A 14,903-nucleotide genomic window follows, 5' to 3' on the forward strand; every position below is an offset into this window, starting at 1 on the left:
TAAGTTGTATCAATTGGCTTATATACAAGTGTTAATTTTGGTGGGATTCTTACCATCTCTTTGTATTTTAACCTCTATCCCACAATGTATTCTTAGAATGCTTATTTAGAAACGCACGCACAGACACAGACACACAGAGACACAGAGACACAGAGACACAGACACACACACACACACACACACACACACACACACACACACACACACACACACACACACACACACACACACACACAGTATCTGATGGGGATTTCTCAACGCCACTACAGTCACAACTCTCTGCCACTTTGTTTTCATGCTTCTCTTCCAAAATGTCTGTGCCTGATAGAAGGACATCACAGTGAAGACAGTAACACAATCATAAGAAACAGAGGCTACGTCCAAAATGCCACCATAATATAAAGTTCTATACTATTGACTAGGTCCCATAGGGTAGTGTGCACTTTACATAGGGAATAGGGTGCCATTTGGAACACGAACGGATGTGTGGTTACAGCGGATGGTGGGAGGAACATCAGAGTCACTTAGTGAAGAATATACTGTAAGGGAAGTGAGTGGTAATGATGTCATTTTTTCCGAGAATTGTGATATTTGCGTGTGTGGCACGTTCATGAGAGAGAGAGAGAGAGAGAGAGTGTGAGTGAGTAAGACTTTTTGTATCTGAGCCATTTTTCTCTGAACTCTGACAGGTATAGCAGTCAGTCCACATAATGCGGGCCCAGGATGGTCTAGATCTAGAAGGTTAATTACTGAGACCCACCTGCTGAACCTTACCCATGTTCTTCTGCTCCAGGGGACCTGTCCTCCTGCGCTCCCCGGGAAACATGCTCCTCTTCTGGATGTCTTGTGGATCACTTCTCCCTCTCCTGGTCCTTTGCAATAATGGACAAGAATGCTGCACCATCCAGGACAACACACAATATCATGGTAGGGTCAAAGTCTAAGACTATTTTTTTAGCAGATATCGATGACAACAAAATGTATAATTTAGACATATGGTTAGATGTTTCATTGTGGACATTATAGAAAGTCTCATTAAGATACAGACACTAGCACAACACTGCCACCCACTTGGAAATGTGTTTTTTCCAGAAGTGATTGTAGATCACATTTTCTACCCATATAGAGAGAACTGTACACCATACAGCACAATGTGTTCTAATTATATTGTCTATATCCTTCTTCCCACTCCGTCTCTCCCATAGTGTCCCCTGTGCTTGAGTCCCTGCAGTGCTACAATGACTACAGATCCTACGTCCGCTGTAGCTGGGAGGAGAGTCCACACCCGTCCTCACAGCCGTTAACCCTATACTACTGGGACAGCCCTGAGAACCGGTAAGGATAGAGCTGATGGGGTGATGAGAGGACAGAGAGAGAGAGGGAGGAAGGGAGGGAGGGAGGGAGAGGTGGACCCCGAAAAACAATGTACTCAATGAACTCATGTCTCCCTCTTTCTCCGACCCTCTAGTGAGTCCTTGTGTAACCCCTATGGTCAGCGAGCACGGAATCCCAACAACATCAAGCTCACTGCCCAGTGTCAGTACAACACTAAATACTTTGGCATCAATACCAACCATGTCTTCTTCTTCAATACCTCCTGTCCCCCTGCCCTGCTTCTGTCTAAGAATGGTGAGTTTAAACATTGCAGGACACCTGTCATAAGTCATTGGTTCTCAATTATTTTACATTTACATGTTTCATTTTAGTTACAAGTTAGCTAGCAGATGACCAAATTCAGTCAAATATATATAGGGTCCTATATCTGTATTTCACTATTCATGTATGTGTTGATTTGTTTTTGACAGTGTGTACATGTGTGTATTACAGTTAGGGTGCGTACACCAGTCCACCTATCACAGCAGCGTGTAGAGAGAGGGGGCCGTTTGCTCAGCTGGGAAAGCCCCTACCCCCCATCATCCCTCTTGACTCCCACTCTCAACTACCAGGTCAACTACAGGAGGTCTAACCAGGATGACTGGACAGTATGTGCTGGAGTAACAAACAATTAGCTTGAGTGCCATATCTTGTTTGTGCTATATATTGCCAACTCATTGTCAAGGACAGCAGGCAAAAAGCGCAAACAAATCTGGGACCAGGTTACATACAACGTGCTCTTAAAGACTCCTATTCATCTACCACATGTGCTTCTGAATCATCATAAATAGAGTATACACTCTTAGAAAAATGGGTTCCAAAAGGGTTCTTCGATTGTCCCCTTAGGAGAACCCTTTTTGGTTCCAGTTAGAACTCTTTTGGGTTCCATGTAGAACCCTCCAGGGGAAAGGGTTCTACGTGGAACCCAATAGGGTTCTGCCTGGAACCAAAAAGTGTTATTCAAAGGGTTCTCCTTGGGAACAGCCAAATAACCCGTTTAGGTTCTAGATACCACCTTTTTTTCTAAGAGTATTAGTAAACACATTGCTTATGTTTTCCGACCCTCTTGTAAAAAAAAACATGCTAACTCTCAAGTTTTGGGTAGTTTTGCTCGGTGACAAAATCATGAATCACTTCTTTAAAATCATTCATCACTACCCCTTTGCTTAATGCCCAGTGGTATCACCAGAGTTTCATAACATTTGGGGGCTCAGTCCTGAAGACCAGGGGCTGAGGGGTTTGTGGGTGAGAAAAAAAAGGGCCTTTTCTAAAATCACTTCCTGTAATTTCCTGTAAATCATTTTATATGACTGGAGACATTACAGTAATATTTTTTTATACCACACAAAGTATCTAAATGTCAAGCTGCTAAAACAAACAACCCATGTCTTAAATGCAACAAGAAGATAGGCCAATGAAAAGAGTGGATACTCAGATCTTAGGTCTACAAGATGAGGAGGAAATTATAGTCCACCAACTTTCCAGTGTTTACTCACTAATTTAATCAGAATTGTTCCTCAAGTGTATTTTTAAATATTGTGAAATACCTTCTAGCTGCTGCCTGCTGTACATTGACAGCCACAACTCAACAATCAGCTGTTTTATATTTGCCGTAATCGCCCACAATGTGACAAAACACATTCTACAGCAATTATTTTAAATAATTATATAAATATTTCATGTATTTTTATAGAGACAAGGAGTAATTATATCACTTGTCAAATTTAATTTCAATTTATCTGCAGCACTTCCAGTACCCCTTCCTGCAGCACTATGGTTTCTTCCATGTGCTATGCTCCCCCCAAGGCCAAAAAATCAACACTTATTATTATTAATTAAGTGGATTGTGGTCAGTAACCCCATATGAGGTTGTTGTATAGGTAGGCCTACTGTTACGATAATATTTTAAATAATCAAGCAGCAAATAGCCTAGCCTAAAATTACAAGAGAATAAATTCAGTAAATCAAATGAAGCCAATAGTGGTTTTCAGCTATATTGTTATTAAAACGATGTAGGCCTTATGACTTTTTAAAATAATAACAACAACAAAAAACATGTCAAATTACTTGCATAGACTATAAGGAAAAGTGTACAATGAGTATTCACATCAGTACGCTAAGGGACTGAAATGCATCAGAAAAGTATTGGAAAGTTCAGGAAAACATCAGGGAAGCTCATCAGGTAGGCTATATAGGCCTAATGTGTGTGTGTGTGTGTGTGTGTGTGTGTGTGTGTGTGTGTGTGTGTGTGTGTGTGTGTGTGTGTGTGTGTGTGTGTGTGTGTGTGTGTGTGTGTGTGTGTGTGTGTGTGTGTGTGTGTAGAGAACAGCTGCATTACTTTTAACTGTTAGACTAATGATCGTGAGCACTCAACTCAACTTAGCTAACATTACCTAGCATAATTGTAACCTAATATCCAAACAGAGATTCAGTGAAAACCAAAAATCGGACATTGATTGATTTATCAAGATGAGTTCCCACGTTGTCCCAATCTAAACGGTGCTGGAATGATCAGTTGACCACACATGGAAATGGCTTTACATTTATTATAGCCAGTGCTATTGTTTTAGGTAGCCTACCAGAGCACCATTTTATCAATTATTAAGCCATTTCTGAATGAAAGTTGGTACCAACGTGAAACCTTTCATTCAGAAAATCCTAAAACACCAAATTAGGCCTACCTAATTATAAATTAGGCCATCATCACTGTCAATCGTGAATGATAATTCACGTTTTACAGGTTAAACGTCCATGCTGCATGCATGCCAACAGTTCGATCCCCAACAGGTTGATGGGAATATGCATTTTGATCTTCTTGAATATGTAAGTAAGGTTGGCTAACCGGCTGAACTAATCACATTTTAGAGCAGATAGAGTTAAACACAGCAACCGCATGAGAAAAAAAATGCTGCATTTCAAAATTGTCATATGAAATTACATTGTGTTTTTGGCATAACCGTAGCCTGCCATTATCATTTGATTATAGTTGGTTTGTTATGTAGAATACTAATTCATCCTTAAGTGATCTTGCGAGACATTGCACCATTCTGAGAAATGGCTGCAGGAATGTCCACCACTGCAGAAATGTCCACCAGCACTTGCCAGAAAATGTCATGTTAATTTCTCTACCATAAGCCGCCTCCAACATCATTTTAGAGAATTTGGCAGTACGTCCAACCAGCCTCACAACCGCAGACCACGTGTAACCACGCCAGCCCAGGACCTCCACATCTGGCTTCTTCACCTGCGGGATTGTCTGAGACCAGCCACCCAGACAGCTGATGAAACTGAGGAGTATTTATGTCTATAATAAAGCCCTTTTGTGGGGAAAAATACATTCTGGTTGGCTGGGCCTGGCTCCCCAGTGGGTGGGTCTGGCTCCAAAGGGGGTGTGCCTATGCCCACCCATGTCTGCGCCCCTGGCCAGCATGTGAAATCCATAGATTAGGGCCTAATGAATTTATTATAATTGACTGATTTCCTTATAACTGTAACTCAGTAAAAAAATGTGAAATTGTTTCATGTTGCGTTTATATTTTTGTTCAGTATAAGTGGCGCATTCAGTTGACTACAAAATAAATTCACGCCACTATCTAAGACTGAGAGGATATCACACGGCAATAGTATAGAAAACAAATCCACCGGTGGGAGTCACATAAAGATCAGGTCTCTGTCTCAATAGTCTGAAGTGGTTTCCACCCTTTCAAATGCACTGATTCAAGCCACGGGATAGGTGGAAGCAGTTTGGAAGATTCTTTCAGGAAGTCTACATTCACCTGTCCAGACCAGGTGCTTCACACTAGTGCAGATGAAGGGAAGGAAACAAAGAAAGGAACCCACTGGGGACTTAAATCAATGCTGATTCCATGTTATTTCAATGATGTTTATGTTCAATTATGTTGAACCAACGTGGAATAGATGTTGAATTGATGTCTGTGCCCAATGGAGAGCCACTTTCGTAGATTGAGGTGCACACATAATGTGCGTGTCAAATGGCATCCTATTGCCTTTGTAGTAAAGTAAACTTTAGACCACAAGCCTTGTGGGGCACTATGCCATTTGGGACTCCATATTCTTTGTCTGTTTCTCTCTGTGCAGGCAGTGGAGGTTCAGGACACCCAGCTGAGTGTGAAGGCTGAGGCTCAGGTGCCCGGCTTCCAGTATGAAGCCAAGGTGAGGGCAAGGAGGAAGACGGGACTGTGGAGCGAGTGGAGCCCCCTAGTGACCTGGTTGACTGAGGAGGGTGAGTGGAAACCCTACGTATACGTAAACATACATCCTCCGTCCTCCATAATGTAATGTCATACAATGAAATGTATTAGTTTCATGGCATTGTAATGAGTTTGTAATGAAATTGTAATGAGGGACTTGCGATGGCATGTGATTTGCCAGGGAGTTGTAATCGCGTCATGTTAGCATTGCTCAGTCGTGCATCAATATCTTCTTTCCTTTTGTTCACTCCCGTCCTCCCTAATTCCCCTCTCTCTCTCTCTCTCTCCATCTCTTTCTGTCTCTCTTCCTCCTGTCATCCTGTCCTCCTGCTCCCTCCCTCCCTCACCTCCCTTCCCTCCCTCACTCAGACCCTGTGCCAGGCCCCTCCAATGCGCAGTGTGTGTTGGATAATGAGACTGCGGTGACATGCAGTTGGGAGGTGAAGAGAGACCTGGCTCAGTTCCTTACCTTCCACCTGTCCTGCAAACACAACCACACTGCACCGTGAGTTAAGATCTGTGTGTATGCCTTTGTGTTTGTGCGCGCTGCATGCGTTCATGTGCACGTGCCCATGGATGAGACAGAACAGTTGACTACACTTCAGTCTCATGGATGACTACTCTCTTTCACAGCATTGTCCTCCCTCTTCTCCATCCATCCATCCATTTCTCTCTTCCTTTCCGCCATCTCTGCAGAGCCCAGAAATGCTGTGATAACACCATGGTCAGCGTTCCATCCAGGGGTCCAGTGCTCGAATACAGCTGCTCCTTCCATGTCCAAGACTTAGAGCAGCTAGAGGTGGAGCTTGTACCCACACGCAACAGCAAAATGTTTAAAACACACAAGAACAGTGAGTCATTTTCACACCGAGACAGGGGTGATATTTGGGGGAGAATAAAATCTCATAGCTGAGACTCAATTTATGATGATATTTGTTTTGATGCAAAAAAGAAAGAAAATATACTACCTCAGTGATTGTGTATCAGTGCTGCCACCTGGAGTTTATATTGTGGTATTACAGGCGCAATTTTCTAGAAGGGATCATTTCAGCCAGTAGTTTAGAAATTAGTGCTCATGAGCCAAAACGGGTCCCGGGAAATTGTGCACAACTGTGTACAACGTCATCAATTTCGTACGATTGGTTACGTCCTGCAAAAAATAAATACATTCGGAAGTGCTTAAGATCCCGTTCAACTCTTTAAAGATTCTTGATGTCTGATTCTTGATGTCTCTCTCCACACAGTTCGTCCAAACCGTCCACTCAAAGTGCAGATAGAAGAGAGAGATGGGAACTGGATTCTAAAATGGAATCCGCCTCATTTTTATCTGACCGATCATGTGTACTATCAGGTGCAATACTGGAGTAATGAGACTCAGGTAGGATGATCCAAAAGCAATGTCTTGTCATTTTCAGTATTACATTTGATCATCTCTAGTTCATCAGGTAAAGAACGCTCATCAAGCAAGATAGACTGTTGCAATTTTAAGTATCCCATGAATAGATAATTTGACAATGACTGATAATTCTACTGTGTCTCACTTGGTTCTGTCCAACCTTCTCTTTTTCAGGAGGATATTACATTCCTCAATGTCTCCCAGGGGTCCCGCTCGCTCTCCATCCTGGGGGTGTCCCTGCGCCCCTCTGAGTGCTACCTGGTTAAGGTGAGAGCCCTGGTGGTCCCGGGAAAGCGTGATACTTTTGACGGAGCCCCCTCAGAATGGACCGACCCAGTGGAGTGGACCACACAACCAGGTAATGGACCTAGTAGGTATCTCCTGGTTGAAGCAGGTTTTTAATAGTATTCTGAACCATTGTTGTATTCTATTATAGCCTGAGAGTGTCTGTTTTTGCTATTATGCCAACTCCTTGTCACTCATTGTCATGTCAATTGCTGTATATGCTTGACAATGACAGCAATGGACTTGACAATAGCACAAACTTGGACCAAGCTAATTCTATTATTTTTTTCAAATAACTCTGAAAACATATTTTATTATCAGAGATAACCAGTCTGCACTGAAACAAGAACAAATGGGGGGATGTGAACCATATTTTATTATTTACAATTCATCTAGTCGTGCCAGCCATGCGAGTCAATATAGCGGAGCTCTAAAAACGATAATATGATTATCTATTCATGAGATGCTGAACGAAAAAGCACCAAAGTTCATATCCCTTGGAGAATGTTTTCAAAAACAAATGTAAAGACCTTCATTATGTATTAAAGAGTGTTTTTTTTTTGCTTCCATGTGTCAGTCCTATGTGCAGCCACGATATTTGCTTTCATGTGAAAAATGAGAGAATAAAAAAACGAGAAAATAATATTGAAATGTGTTGAACACGCCGTTTGGAGGGTTCGGTGAGTTAAATAAGAAGAAATTAAGACTAGACTTGATGAAGGCAGCATACAGGAGCTGATAAAATGTGACTTTGTTCTCTTGAACCAACGACCATCTCAATCAGTTCACATGACAGACAGGAATATCCAGACACTAATCAATTTCTCATCGATGATCATCAACTACATTTTCCACTCTTACATATGCATCTTTTGTCCATGTCTCCTGGTAGCTTCCTGGTCCATCACCACCTTCCTCTACGTCTTCATCAGTATACTGGTGGCCATTGTCTTCATCGCTCTCTATGTTACCATACCAGCCTGTCACAGGTGATACTCAGACTTCTCCAACTGTTTCTATTCTTTTTCTACCATTTTAATTCACCCTTCAAATCAAACTTTATTTGTCACATGGGCCCAATACAATAAGTGCAGACTTTACCGTGAAATGCTTACTTACAAGCCTTTAACCAACAGTGCAGTTCAAGAAAATATTTACCAAGTAGATGCCCTTGTGTTATTACTAGTGTTACAGCCAGTGCTTCCATACAGGTGTGGTCCCTGAGTTAATTAAGCAATTAACATCCCATCATGCTTAGGGTCATGTATAAAAATGCTGGGCAGGCCATTATTTTGGCTACCATGGCTATGGGAACACAATACGATGACAATGGCCCTATCCACAGGGCACGAGTGGTCACTGAATGGGTTGATGAGCATGAAAACCATATAAACCACATGCCATGGCCTTCTCAGTCACCAGATCCCAACCCAATTGAGCATTTATGGGGGATTCGGTAGCGGCGCCTGAGACAGCGGTTTCCACCATCATCAACAAAACATCAAATTATGTCATTTCTCATGGAAGAATGACATCCCTCCAATAGAATTCCAGAAACTTGTAGAATCTATGCCAAAGTTGTGTTGGTGTTTCCTTTATTTTGGCAGTTACCTGTCATTTCATTCATTTGTCCATCCCATTGATTCATTCGTTCGTTTTCTGTCCGTAGGAGGGTAGTCCTGTGGGAGGTGTCTGTCCCGTCGCCCCTCAAGAGCAAGGTACTGGGAGAGGTCATTAAGGTAAGTCTGAATGCATCTGAATGGCTGAGTATTCAATCAGCATTATTCACAAAGCATCTCGCTGTGGACTACTCAGCTATTGAATAAATGACAACTGCACTCAATAATAATACAAATCATCTAGACTGTGCACAAAGATCATTTTTCATAACCACTATAAATGACATTGTATGTATCCAGGGCTGTGCACAGACCTTTTAGCGGGCAGGTGCTCAAAATGAAGAAAAAAAATGGCAATTCATATCTCGAAATTCATAACATACTAACTGCCTCTGTAGCGAACATTTAAACATGCTTTAGCATTGGCCTATTTATTTCTACAACAACACACTCACTTACAAGATTGTAAGCAGGCTAGTTACAGTGCCTCCAAAATAAATGATTGACATCGGGAAAAGAGGGTCAGCTATCAGCTAATCATTTGTGTCGATTGATGAAAACCTGCTAGTTTGTGAACTTGACAATGTCACTTCGACTTGGGGGCAATGGGTTCAGAACAACAACCGACAAAAACTGTATACAAAAAATATACCGCCACCCAAAAGGGCGAGTGGGAGGGCAAAGGGGCAGGTGGGAGAGTAAAGGTAGACCCCTATCTGTGCACGTGCCTGCATGTATCCATCTTTCATAGTTCATCACTCACAGATAATGGTATGTCCTCTCTTTCCCAGAAATCTCCTGATAGGTTGTTATTCCATGAGAGTGAGAGAAGTGAGAAGACCTACATCTGCAGGGTACAGACACAGGGGAGCAGGGAGGAAAGCAGTCTCTGCTCCAGCTGGTAAAACTAGCTCATATCTTTATACTTATTTAACCTACACTATCCACCACTTATAAAAGATAACTCGTACACCTAGCCTCAATACTAACCCTTACCTCACTATGTTGTGTTGCAGCTCTTCAGATAGTCCATTGTGGTTGAACTCAGATGTAAAAGCACATGGACTGTTCCATTCCATTACCAAGGAGGGGTGGAAGAAGTATGACCCAAACTCTTCCTCCCTCCATTTGCTGTCAGTGGACAGATCTGGCCCTCCTGCTCTAGACTCATCCGGCTTCAGCTTCAGTGGCCCTTACATCTTCTGTGGCGACAGTTCACCGGCGCCGAGTGAGTTTCTGAGTCTGGAGCCTCCCTGTGAGGAGTTCGACAACACTCTCTCTAACTCTGAACCCACTTCTCCGTCCTCCTCGGAGAGGTCTGCCCCATCCCTCTCAGAGTCGAGTGAGGGCTACGTGGCGATGCCTCAGGTCTGTGCTGGCCTGTCCAGATCAACAGAGGGAGTGTCTGATGGTGTTACGAGCGCTGTAGTAGCGGACGACAGTAAGAACACTGGTAACAACAACGGCAACAACGACATCATGGCATGGCCCAAGTCAGAGCTCCTCCCACCCGGACCTAGCTCTATGCCCACCTGCTCACCACCCAGTGAGAATGAAGACCCTCCTCCAGCGTACACACCCCCAACCACCACAACCACCCCTCCCACCTTGCCCCCAGTGGGCCCTACCCTACACACCTCTGGGTACTGCTTCCTCCCGGCCCTACAGGCACTTGGGGGCTGGGGCCATGTGCAGTCTTCTGGACCACCTAAAGGAGGCAGTGAAGAGCAGCAGGTCTGTAGGAGGGAGATGAGGCAGGAGGAGCAGTGCAAGGAGGATCCATATGTCAGACTGTCCCAGCTAGCCATTTAGCTAACTAGCTAACCTCATCTAATGCAGGACTACATGAGGGACTACATGAGGGTCACTGTTCTCAATATTTGATCCATTCTAACACTAACACACCTGTCTCAACTAATCACAAGAGCTTGAGTATTAGTTGGACTAGTTCATTCAGGTGTGTTAGTGTTGGAATGGACCACATGTGTAAAACTACTGATTTGTGGTCACTGAAGACTGGGTTGAGATTGAGAAACACTTCTATTTCTGGGAGGGAAAACTGTTGGAGCCTCATAGAGAAGCCTCCCTTGATTACTCACAATGCCCAGCAGATGGCATTACTGTACTTACTGTGTATCTGTTGAACTCACAAGAGGTGGCCTATGGATTCTACTGTAAGGACTAACTACAAACACAGAAGCATACTGCAGTAAGCCATTCCTCTCTGGGTGGTAAGGTGACTGAGGGCCAGATTACCAGGTTTCCACCACATCACATAGATGGTACATGTGTAACAGGGTGGCACTGTTGAGTTGGTGAACGCAGCCTTATGCCTCTGTCAGTGCCAGTGGCTGTTCCTGTCGTTCCACAGCAGGGGTTGGCCCGCGGGCCGCAAAGTGCTGTGTTACAGAATGCGAATGGTGATGACGGTCTCCTGGTCGAATGTCATTCGTCACAAGCTTTGTAAACAACTGGTGTAGACTTACAGTGAAATGTTTAATTATGGGCCCTTCCCAACAATGCAGAGAGAAAAATATAGAGAAAAATAATAACACAAGGAATAAATCCACAATGGTTATATACACGGGGTACCAGTACTGAGTAGATGTGTAGGGATACAAGGTAATTGAGGTTGATATGTACATATACAGTGCCTTGTGAAAGTATTCGGCCCCCTTGAACTTTGCGACCTTTTGCCACATTTCAGGCTTCAAACATAAAGATATAAAACTGTATTTTTTTGTGAAGAATCAACAACAAGTGGGACACAATCATGAAGTGGAACGACATTAATTGGATATTTCAAACTTTTTTAACAAATCAAAAACTGAAAAATTGGGAGTGCAAAATTATTCAGCCCCTTTACTTTCAGTGCAGCAAACTCTCTCCAGAAGTTCAGTGAGGATCTCTGAATGATCCAATGTTGACCTAAATGACTAATGAGGATAAATAGAATCCACCTGTGTGTAATCAAGTCTCCGTATAAATGCACCTGCACTGGTGATAGTCTCAGAGGTCCGTTAAAAGCGCAGAGAGCATCATGAAGAACAAGGAACACACCAGGCAGGTCCGAGATACTGTTGTGAAGAAGTTTAAAGCCGGATTTGGATACAAAAAGATTTCCCACGCTTTAAACATCCCAAGGAGCACTGTGCAAGCGATAATATTGAAATGGAAGGAGTATCAGACCACTGCAAATCTACCAAGACCTGGCCGTCCCTCTAAACTTTCAGCTCATACAAGGAGAAGACTGATCAGAGATGCAGCCAAGAGGCCCATGATCACTCTGGATGAACTGTAGAGATCTACAGCTGAGGTGGGAGACTTTGTCCATAGGACAACAATCAGTCGTATATTGCACAAATCTGGCCTTTATGGAAGAGTGGCAAGAAGAAAGCCATTTCTTAAAGATATCCATAAACGTGTTGTTTAAAGTTTGCCACAAGCCACCTGGGAGACACACCAAACATGTGGAAGAAGGTGCTCTGGTCAGATGAAACCAAAATTGAACTTTTTGGCAACAATGCAAAACGTTATGTTTGGCGTAAAAGCAACACAACTGAACACACCATCCCCACTGTCAAACATGGTGGTGGCAGCATCATGGTTTGGGCCTGCTTTTCTTCAGCAGGGACAGGGAAGATGTTTAAAATTGATGGGAAGATGGATGGAGCCAAATACAGGACCATTCTGGAAGAAAACCTGATGGAGTCTACAAAAGACCTGAGACTGGGACTGGGACTTCCAACAAGACAATGATCCAAAACATAAAGCATAAAGCAAAATCTACAATGGAATGGTTCAAAAATAAACATATCCAGGTGTTAGAATGGCCAAGTCAAAGTCCAGACCTGAATCCAATCGAGAATCTGTGGAAAGAACTGAAAACTGCTGTTCACAAATGCTCTCCATCCAACCTCACTGAGCTCGAGCTGTTTTGCAAGGAGGAATGGGAAAAAATGTCAGTCTCTCGATGTGCAAAACTGATAGAGACATACCCCAAGCGACTTACAGCTTTAATCGCAGCAAAAGGTGGCGCCACAAAGTATTAACTTAAGGGGGCTAAATAATTTTGCACGCCCAATTTTTCAGTTTTTGATTTGTTAAAAAAGTTTGAAATATCCAATAAATGTCGTTCCACTTCATGATTGTGTCCCACTTGTTGTTGATTCTTCACACAAAAATACAGTTTTATATCTTTATGTTTGAAGCCTGAAATGTGGCAAAAGGTCGCAAAGTTCAAGGGGGCCGAATACTTTCGCAAGGCACTGTAGTTAGGGGTAAAGTGACTAGGCAACAGGATAGATAATAAACAGTAGCAGCAGTGTATGTGATGAGTCAAAAGAGTTAGTGCAAAGAGGGTCAATGCAGATAGTCTGGGTAGCTATTTGATTCACTATTTATAGTCTTATGGCTTGGCGGTAGAAGTTGTTCAGGGTCCTGTTGGTTCCAGACATGGTGTATCAGTACCGCTTGCTGCGTGGTATCAGAGAGAACAGTCTGTGACTTGGGTGGATGGTGTCTTTGACAAATGTTTTCCTCTGACACCGCCTGGTATAGAGGTCCTGGATGGCAGGGGCATACACACTACCCTCTGTAGCGCCTTGCAGTCGGATGCCAAGCAGTTGCCATACCAAGCAGTGATGCAGTGAGTCAAGATGCCTTTAATGGTGCAGCTGTAGAACATTTTGAGGATCTGAGGGCCCAAGCTAAATATTTTCAGCCTCCTGAGGGGGAAGAGGCATTGTCGTACCTTCTTCGCGAATGTGTAGGTGTGTGTGGATCATGTTTATTTGTTAGTGATGTGGAACTAAGGAACTTGAATCTTTCATCCTGCTCCACAACAGCCCCATCGATGTGGTAGGAGCGTGCTCAGCTCCATGATCAGCTCCTTTGTCTTGCTGATGTTGAGGGAGAGGCCGGGTCACTGACCTCCTCTCTGTAGGTGGTCTCAGCAAACTTAATGATGGTGTTGGAGTTGTGCACGGCCAAGCAGTCGTGGGTGAACAGGGAGTACAGGAGGGGACTAAGCACGCACCCCTGAGGGGCCCACGTGTTGAGGGTCAGCGTGGCAAGCTTTTTGCTTTCTTGGTTAAATGTGAGGACACATTTTAAAAATAGAGGGGAAAGATGTAACAGGGTAGAACTGTTGAGTTGGTGAATGCAGCCTTGTGCCTCTGTCAGTGCCAAGTGTGTGAGATTGTTGATTTTAATTAAGGGTATGGCCTTCAGTATTTTACCTGGCTGTTCTTGTTGTTCTACAGATATGCATTACCATGAGAATTCCAAATTCTGAAGCATATCCGGGGATCTTGTGTTTATGGCAAGAATACCCGTATGCCAATTTGACCCGCTCTCCTTCACCCATGGCATGCCCTCCTGAGAGTATTGTGCAACATGTCCTGTGACCACGAGTAATTGATCTGATCTGTGTTATGCCATAGCTCAGTCATATATTGAATGTAATTGTGAATTTGTATGTCAACTAAAGTTTTTTTATGTCCTGTGATAGGGAATCAGTATGAGCTAGAGCTTCCAAGGAACATGTATGCCTGGAGATGAAAATATTGTTTTGTTTGCTGTAAAATAAAGTCATGTTGTTCGCTATACCTCTTCCTACTATTCCCATGCTCCACTCCCTGATGTTAGAGATACTGTATGTTTTAGATTAGTCCCGAGGACCTCCCCTCGCGTATATGAAAAATGTGGCGTACAATCGACCCCAGGAAGAGATACATGTAAATCCCCCTTGTTACACATCAGAAGAGGTTTGATTCCCAAATGAGTCCCAAATGCCTCCCCATTCACTATGTAGGGAGGTTTAAGTCACAAATGCCTCCCTATTCACTATGTAGGAAACTTTGAGTCCCAAAGGCGTCCCTATTCACTATGTAGGAAAGTTTGAAACCCAAAGGCGTCCCTATTCACTATGTAGGGAAGTTTTAGTCGCAAATGCCTCCCTATTCACTATGTAGGGAAGTTTGAGTCACAAATGCCTCATTATTTACTATTTACTAT

General features: G+C 43.3%; 1 protein-coding gene and 1 long non-coding RNA gene across 4 annotated transcripts; both read left to right on the plus strand.

The window, feature by feature from the left end:
- Positions 1–559: 559 nt before the first annotated feature.
- LOC110538012 (interleukin-3 receptor class 2 subunit beta) lies at positions 560–14,492 on the plus strand. Of its 2 annotated transcripts, XM_090193074.1 has the most exons (14): positions 607–927; positions 1,206–1,335; positions 1,469–1,629; positions 1,828–1,982; positions 5,473–5,617; positions 5,955–6,090; positions 6,282–6,436; positions 6,830–6,963; positions 7,156–7,339; positions 8,159–8,255; positions 8,936–9,005; positions 9,677–9,786; positions 9,902–9,959; positions 10,009–14,492. In XM_090193074.1, the coding sequence occupies exons 1-14, from the start codon at positions 777–779 to the stop codon at positions 10,048–10,050; spliced, it is 1,728 nt and encodes a 575-aa protein (XP_090049200.1). In that variant the 5' UTR covers positions 607–776; the 3' UTR covers positions 10,051–14,492. The 2 variants fall into 2 exon arrangements, with proteins under 2 accessions (XP_021480210.3, XP_090049200.1); XM_021624535.3 differs by having other exon boundaries at positions 560–927; positions 9,902–14,492.
- Positions 3,064–4,891, plus strand: LOC149979342 (uncharacterized). Of its 2 annotated transcripts, none has more exons than XR_016485199.1 (2): positions 3,064–3,628; positions 3,697–4,891. It is a non-coding gene; the product is annotated as an uncharacterized LOC149979342 (long non-coding RNA). The 2 variants fall into 2 exon arrangements; XR_016485198.1 differs by having other exon boundaries at positions 3,332–3,632.
- Positions 14,493–14,903: the final 411 nt, after the last annotated feature.

Source organism: Oncorhynchus mykiss, chromosome 12 (genome assembly GCF_057628025.1).
Source record: "Oncorhynchus mykiss isolate SJ-2025 chromosome 12, ASM5762802v1, whole genome shotgun sequence".
Taxonomy (NCBI): domain Eukaryota; kingdom Metazoa; phylum Chordata; class Actinopteri; order Salmoniformes; family Salmonidae; genus Oncorhynchus; species Oncorhynchus mykiss.